This window comes from Armigeres subalbatus, chromosome 3 (genome assembly GCF_024139115.2).
Source record: "Armigeres subalbatus isolate Guangzhou_Male chromosome 3, GZ_Asu_2, whole genome shotgun sequence".
Classification (NCBI taxonomy): domain Eukaryota; kingdom Metazoa; phylum Arthropoda; class Insecta; order Diptera; family Culicidae; genus Armigeres; species Armigeres subalbatus.
The window spans coordinates 259,261,223-259,269,169 of record NC_085141.1 but is presented as its reverse complement, the minus strand read 5'-3'; the positions used below and the strand labels follow the sequence as shown (position 1 = coordinate 259,269,169).

General features: G+C 39.5%; 2 protein-coding genes across 2 annotated transcripts; one reads left to right on the top strand and one right to left on the bottom strand.

The window, feature by feature from the left end:
- The first annotated feature begins 571 nt into the window (after positions 1-571).
- LOC134219583 (uncharacterized) lies at positions 572-2,768 on the top strand. The gene is made up of 3 exons (XM_062698357.1): positions 572-1,442; positions 1,512-1,734; positions 2,759-2,768. The coding sequence occupies exons 1-3, from the start codon at positions 572-574 to the stop codon at positions 2,766-2,768; spliced, it is 1,104 nt and encodes a 367-aa protein (XP_062554341.1).
- Positions 2,769-6,536: 3,768 nt separating this feature from the next.
- LOC134219270 (histone H3-like centromeric protein CNA1) lies at positions 6,537-7,426 on the bottom strand. The gene is made up of 2 exons (XM_062697990.1): positions 7,152-7,426; positions 6,537-7,080 (listed from the first exon to the last, which is right to left on the bottom strand). Exons 1-2 carry the CDS (start codon positions 7,369-7,371, stop codon positions 6,641-6,643), a joined length of 660 nt encoding a protein of 219 aa, XP_062553974.1. The 5' UTR covers positions 7,372-7,426; the 3' UTR covers positions 6,537-6,640.
- Positions 7,427-7,947: the final 521 nt, after the last annotated feature.

The window sequence follows — 7,947 nt, the reverse complement described above, 5'->3', positions numbered from 1 at the left end:
GTTGCCCTTCATACATGGAGATACTGGTGGAAATACATTTTAGTTCGATAATATTTCTTGAAAATTGGTCCAATCGTCCTTTTTTTATTTATTTGTGAGAATTCCCAAAAGTATCTAAATTTTTCTATCAAATCTCCGTTCGATCATAGTACAGAATCAAAATACTTTTTAAACTTAAACATAAATTGAGGAATAGTCTGATTCCCCGAAGAACGGCGCACCCAACTAATGAATGTAGCTTGTATGTATTATCCTTAATGAGAGCTTCAAATATTCTTCGAAAATCCCTTTTCATATTTTTTTATATTTTTTTTCGTAGAAACTTTGTTCAGAAAAAAATGTTCGATTGTCGCCACACAAATGCTTGATTTCGCAAATTAAATTTTAAAACTCTCCTTGAATTCAACCCTGTATTACCGTGCAAATGAGGAAACATGGAAACGTCAAGATATATTATCTTGCTGCAGTCTGAACACCTCGTAATAATTGGATACCCTCTCACTTAACAAAGTCATAAATAGCCCAATCTGAATAGGCTATTACTCAAAGTGCATTAGTAGATTTGCTCCGGATGTTGAATGTGATGGCAGGATTTAAACTGTTTGCCGAAAGTTTCGAAACGTTTTCTGCCGCGTTTCCCGATCCATATAATCATTACCGTATATATTTCTGCACTGAATGTCAATATTGCATCGGGAAATGTGCCCCAACTGGAAATGATGTTTGTCCCTTGCCTGATTGTGGAAGCAAAAGTTTCGACTTTTTCATGACTATTCCTATTGAACAACAGGTAAGAGAAACGATGCTCAAATATCAGAAAGAAATTTCCGATTATCAAACAGTAGTTCGTTCAGAAGCTGTCAGTGATATAAGTCAAGGCAAAATCATCAAACAAATATCAGCGAAAGTTCCTGAAAAGCTAATTACACTATCAGTTAACACTGATGGAGCTGCTGCTTATCGCTGGAGCATCAATAAACCCTGCTACCCAATATTTCTCACGATCAATAACCTCCCACCACGGATTCGATTTGACAAAAACAATTTGTTACTTGCTGCAATATGGTTAAGCAAAGGTGAGCCGAACATACCTTTATTCTTTAAGGAATTTTGTAAAGAAATCATAGAGTTGAGTAATGGAATTAACATAGGATCTGAAGTATATAAAGTTGTCGTTGTTCAAAACTGTTTGGATTCCGTGGCTAGACCAAAATTACAAAACTCGACTCAGTTTAATGGGAAATTTGGTTGCTCGCTCTGTTTTCACGAAGGAAAAATCGTTCTCGGAAATCAATTACGTTATCCTTACAAAAACTCTCGATGCAGAAATCACTCTGAGACCAGACGTCAAATGATAGAAGCTCACAAGACAGGAAAGCCAATAAATGGAATCAAAGGTCTCTCAGTGTTTCTATCGATTCCTTATTTTGACATAGTTGCAGGTAATATGATACATCAACTTCCTAAAACCTATTATAGTACACTTAATTATGCCTAACTTTATATTCTAGGTTTCCCACCCGACTATATGCATAGTGTTCTGCTCGGTGTGGTGAGGCAAATTTGGGAGCTCTGCACAGCTTCAGCCAATCATGCCAAGCCGTATTACGTTGGCCAAAAGCTGAAAGAAGTAGAATATCGGATAATAAACATTAAAGTGCCTAGTTCTTTTTCTCGTTACCCGGGTAAAATCGAAGATATGAAGAAAAACAAAGCAAGTGACTCGGAAAACATGTTATTTCATTATTTTTATCCATGCATGATAGGGCTTCTCCCGCAAGCATATTTGAATAACTTCATGTTGCTTTCAAGCTGCATTTACCAATTATTAGACGTTTACTTGACAGAAAAAACGATCGATAAGGTCGAAAATCAATTAAAGCGATTTGTTCGTGATTTTGGGAAGTTGTATGGAGAAGAAAACATGGTTTTTAATGTTCATATATTGACACATTTGGCGGAATGTGCTAGAAATTTTGGAGCGTTATGGAATTCATCGCTCTATCCATACGAAAATGGAAATGGGATGATTCTAGGATTTAGAACAGGCAATAATCATCCTGTAATACAAATTACAAATAAATACGTTTACAACAGAATTTGTCATGACAAATCATTGTTCATCAACCCAAAAATCAGTTCCTGGCATGCTGCTTTATGGCAAACAAAATCTATCTTGCATTTGAAATTTGACCAAAGACTACTTTTTGAATTGCCTAATGAATTGATTATTGACGACAATATTTATGAGAGAGAGTTCAGCTATCATTCCAAATTTACATTTGATAACGTTCAGTACTGTACCAGAGAAGCGTGTAAAAACTTAGCATACGACGACTCTTATGTAAATCTTGATGGAAACTTTTTTCGCATAGAAAACGTTTTGACGGATAAAAATAACAAAATCTACATAATTGGATTTAAACTCTTAACAGCTAAGATAAGTGTAAATATGTTTTCATATAAAGAAACCAACCAATGTTATCTTAAGCAAGTTACCAAAAATATTCGAATTTGTGTCAACACAGAAGTCCAAAATGAGTCTTGTAAAACAAATTATGTTTCGTCGTGTAAACCGAACACACAAGTAAACTAGGGACAATATTGTTAGTGAGTCACTTGTTCCTTTGTAAGTAATAAATACTAAAAAAACATGTGCAGTTAACTTTTTTTCATTATATTATATGTACCGGTTAGAATACGAGCCTATTCAAATAAATAACTAAATTTAAACCATTCTCTTTTTTGTCAATTACAGTGATTACTAACATTGTTATTAGTCAGTTATCAGTCATTTTTGAATTTGATAACAAAATAACAAAATGATAACAATGATAACACAAAGTGTTATCAATTTGAAATCATGTTGTTATCAGCCTTTGCTCGGGTTAGGCGCCCCTTCCCGGATGTCAACTCACCATTTCGCAGCGCAGTCCAGCATTTCGGGCCATTATAATCATAGAAAACCCAAGGAGAAGTTTTCCAAATGACGAAATATATAAACCCGTTGGAAATAAAAACAAACATATTTACTGAAGAACTGAAGCAAATCCATCCAACCGTTTTTCAGTTATGCGGATACGAACACAGACTATTTCTTTTTTTATATAGATTTGGTGTTGTTCATCCTCGATTATTTGAAAATTTTATTTTTATCATCCTTTTAAAATGTTGGTCTAAAAATTAAATACATCACCAGATTCGTTCACTCAATCTCAGGAGCACAGGATAAACAACGAAAACAGATTCACCCTTGAAAAACGCTTGCTTTGGTCTTAAGCCTCGAGTGCCATCGGTCGATCCGAGTGACTCACACAGGAAGCAAGCTAATCTGTCACTTTGGTCCGTACACCGCCGCCCGGTGAGCAAGTACGACGCTTGGCATCTTGGTAGGTGGTTCCTTTCCGGAATATTTCAAATCTACCAATTCCATCCGCGTAAAAAATGTCCCCAGTGCAGTAAATAGTAATAAGAAGACAAGGGAGAACATCTGTGCATGTAGGTTGCTGTATGCGTCGTTTAACATGTGCAGATCCTGATTAGTTACGTGGGATGACAAAAGAGGTATTTAACCTGAGGGTAGTAAACAACAAAATGTCTTCAATAGACATGTGTGGAAAGGCGTAATATTGCCAATCCGGAGATGGTCAGTGTGATTCTCGGTCCGGTCTAGGATGTTTTCGGGTTGGAATTGGAAACCTTCTCGACACTCTTGGCATAGCGTACTCATTGTACTTGCCACACAAGATACATACTCATGCAATGGAGGGGAATAAAAATTGATAACTGTGTAAATGCTAAAGAACACTAAGTTGAAAGCGAGCAAAGTTTCGTGTATGTAGATCCATTGAAGAAGCCCAATTCCTTAATAATGATGCTTATGACTTCATTTTGCCAAACAATCGTAATCTCGTTTGAAGAGTAGCAAGCTGTAGAAAAACTCACAACACTCATAAAATAAACCCTCTTTTCTGAACTGTACAAATCAACCTAGCAGCTTGAAACAGTGCTGAGCAATTATTTCCCATTTCCATCGAGCAGTACGTTCAACTCTTTCGTAAACAATATCGCCTTCAGCTCGGTTCAAATTCTAGCGCCACATATGCTAAAAACATTAATTACTCTCAAAGTTGTCGGTTCCTTTTTTGCGTCTGCTGATAACTCTAACCCGCCACTCCCAATTTGCCTGTGCTTGCACGAAAACAAGCGTGAAAAACGTTCTTTAAATTGTTTGATACATTTAGCATAAATTACCACGCTACCGAACCTTCTCCCGTACGGTTGGGTTCTCCCTCCTTTCAGGATCCCGTCAAAGGCTGTCGACATAGCTTCAAGAAAACATTCAACTTTAGTGGGCCTCCTACACTCAACCCATATAGTTATTCAAACATTTGTACCCAGACGCCACTGTAGAGGCTTAATGTAGAAACGAGCAAACTGTTTGAAGCACAGTAATTGTTCCCACAGCCATGTGTGTTGAGGTCCTCAAGCAACGAAAGCAGTGAGCTCATTGTTTCACTTTCATTTTTGGTACTTTACTAATAGAGTGTATCCTTGGCGCATATTAGTTGGTGTAAAATTATAAAATCGATTTTCCTGCCATGCTCATCGAAACAAATTTAAATTGAAATATTTGGCTAAATACGTCAGGGCGTATTTAATGGCAAACTAACTCATCCAAATATTGATACCAAGGAAGATCCTTTCTGGGTTCGTCCCTGATGTATCCATAACCTCCCGACCTCATCAACTCGTTCGAAAGTTCATACACAAGTGCTGCATCGCCGAGCAAAGTTGCTATACTGTGTGAAGTTCAAGCAGCCGTGCAACTATCCTAACCATGCTCACTTGCTCCAACGATGCATACGCTGCTCCACCTTCTGAAAGCACAATCTTCACGAAGAGAAGGCGGTAGTTCACTTGGCGGTGGCTGAACTAGATTAAATCAGGAGTTAATTTACGAAAAATATGTTTGTCTATACGGGTAGCAGACAAGCTTCCGCCCTTCCCCGGCGCGCACGGCATCGCCATCCGACCGCCACGCCGCTTCAAAGTGGGAACCTTTCAAAGCACATCACTGCCAGAGCATATCCGAAACTCCTAACGTAGCAAGAACATATTGACGCCAGGAAGCACATCGGGCGCGTTCCCCCCCGCATGCACTTTACGGCAGCATTGTTGGTTTTTGGGGAACCTAGTTGCAAAAAGCTCCGATGGATAACCAAAGAGTTTACCACTCTCTTCCGTGACGATGCGATGGCGGGGGAGGACGTGTTGAAGCAGCAGAGTGGATGATGTTGTGGTAGCATAAAATTTGTATGCCTGGTATCCTCGCTCGCACCGAACCCACCCGCCGCGCGATGGCATAAGCATCGTCAGTCGATTCCGAGGCAATTGCACAAGTTCAAACTCAAACTGGCAAAACTTCGGTCCGTTCCTTCTGCTACACTCCTACTGCTGTCATGACTGGCTGCAAGTTGTGAGGCCCGAAAGTAAATGTGTATGAGGTTTCGGAAAACCAGAGCACACGGTTTAGTCAAGAACATGCTTTACTGGCAGACGGAAAGGAGCGGGGGTAAGGAACCTATTACCCGGCTAGGACTGCAATAGGAACGCCAGGATGAAGTTAGTTTCCACCTCATGAGGATGTGGCGAGCGAGTTTGCTCAGTATATGCAATTATGGGAAGAGGGTTTTAAACGTGGCTACGAACTGATTTTGTTATTTTAAGCAAAATTTAGCACCGCCTCGGGAGATAGACGAATCTGGAGTGGGAGCCAACGAACTAAACAGCTGTGAGTGGGTAACTACCACAGTGCTGCAGTGGACGATTGGTAAACTTTGGTAAAGTTTCAGACAGTGCAAGGGACGTCTATTATAAATGTTTAATTTTCTCGAAGTGGTTCAGATTTTTGGTTAGACACGACATAGCTTGAACGAGATGCGTGGAAATCTTTATTTATTCTTGAACCAATTTTCTTTATAACTCTTGGATGTATCTTCAAATGATTTTATGTTGTTTGTAAAAGGAAAATGTTAATCAATTCATACCAATTTATGCGTACATTTGTTGTTGGTTATCCTCAATTATGGATATGAGAGATATCCGGTTTGTGATCAATTAAATCTGCTGCACGAAAACTTGGGTGCAAAAATGAGTAAATTTCAATTGGTGCCTAAAGTGATTTAGCAGATTTGCAGCTAAGGAACTCCCGGAAATAAACCCTAGAACCTGAAGAGAATCTTGTTTGGCCATTGGTGGACAAAATCAGCAACTGCCACATCGTCATCTCGTTTGCCACCAATCGGCTAGCTTACAAGTTGACCTGGCTGAAAATTCAAGAAGCTGTCCGGCAATATTTGCACTCTCATGCCTCTGGAACCAAACTATACCTATCAATAATTCGGGTCAAGTTCTGCAATCCCGTCGATTTTGTCATCCTTGGTCATGTGCTGGTATTGGTGTCACTGGCAATCTCCGATGATGGGTTTCGTAAAGCGAAAAGTTCGCTTAGGTGTTAAGTATACAATCTGTGACATCTCTGGTCTTCTTCTTTTAATTACCCGTAAGAAATATTTGTCTAAAATTTTGTATCCAAATTGTTTATATTAGCAAATGATCCTTAAAAAACCAAAAATGTTTAGTTTTCGATGTCGCCACACCCTGGTTCTCCTTCATTTGGATTTTTCCGGACACGTAATACTAAGATTAAATCATTGGGCTTCAAGGTGGACCGACTGGCATGTAATGTACATTGATTTGCGTCTTCGAACAAATCAACGAGGAAGGACTCCGCAGCGTTATGGACGAGCTCGGTGGCTTCGCGCCGGAATCGAAATTCTGGAACAACGGCCTGCGTTGTTTCCCGCATCAACCGTCGGAAGGTCTCTTTGGGGATTGCTTGTTGGTAACCTCGTGTTCCTCGTAGCACTACAGCTCCCGAACGACGCATTCTAGCGCGGTGTATTCTTCCAGTAGGTGAACCTATTGTTCGACGGTTTCTTTGTCGACTGTAGGCCACCGATGTGTCTTCTTCACTGTGGCTATCCGATTCATACTCCATTGCCATAGGGGTCCCAGCTACCAAAACATCATAATAATGATTGTTCACGATTGAAAATAGTACGGAATATTTGGAATATTTAACCTACGATCAAAATCAGATTCGTCTTCAATTTCAACGCTTCCACTGTCGAATGCATTTTGCCGTCTGAATCGCATCGCTCGACGTGCGCGAGTTTCAGCCGAATCGTCACTATTTGATGGAGCTTCCCCATACGGTGACGATGAATGCATTGCCGTTACAAAATTCTTTGAATTTTTCCAAATAAGTAATAGGTTTAGAAGCAAATATAGAGACGCGCAACTCATAATATCGAAAAGTCAAAATGTTTAGAACCGACAATTTCACGGCATGCTTTTATTAATAATTGCATTACCTACTGTTTATTCACGGTATACAGAAAACAAGGTAGGCTCGTTAGAAAAATGACGCTTCGAATGTGACGCATATTTTATCGCCACATGTTGGAGTACAAAAGTAAGCATGCTGAGACCGTAGAGCACCATCTCGGTCCAGCTTGTGCGAAGATAGCAGTGACGTCACATGTTTACATTCAAACTGAATGTTTACATACGTGATGAGCTTGTCTTGATTTTTGTATGCCGTGCTGTTTATTTATATCCCAGATTTGTATTAAGTTATATTACTGTACCACAGACAAACAGACGTAACTCTTAGTGAAAACTAGTTGAAATTTTCTCGTCGTCAAAAATTCTAGTGCCATCTATTGCGCAATCTACTCGAATCAACGAATAGAGGTAATAAACTATAGAGGACGATTGTCGCTGCGGTTTCCTTTGTTATTGTCCCCAAACATGTTGGGTACCTATCTGTCAAAACGTACTGATTTTTCCTTTGTTGACATTTAGTGCCCTATCCTCGCC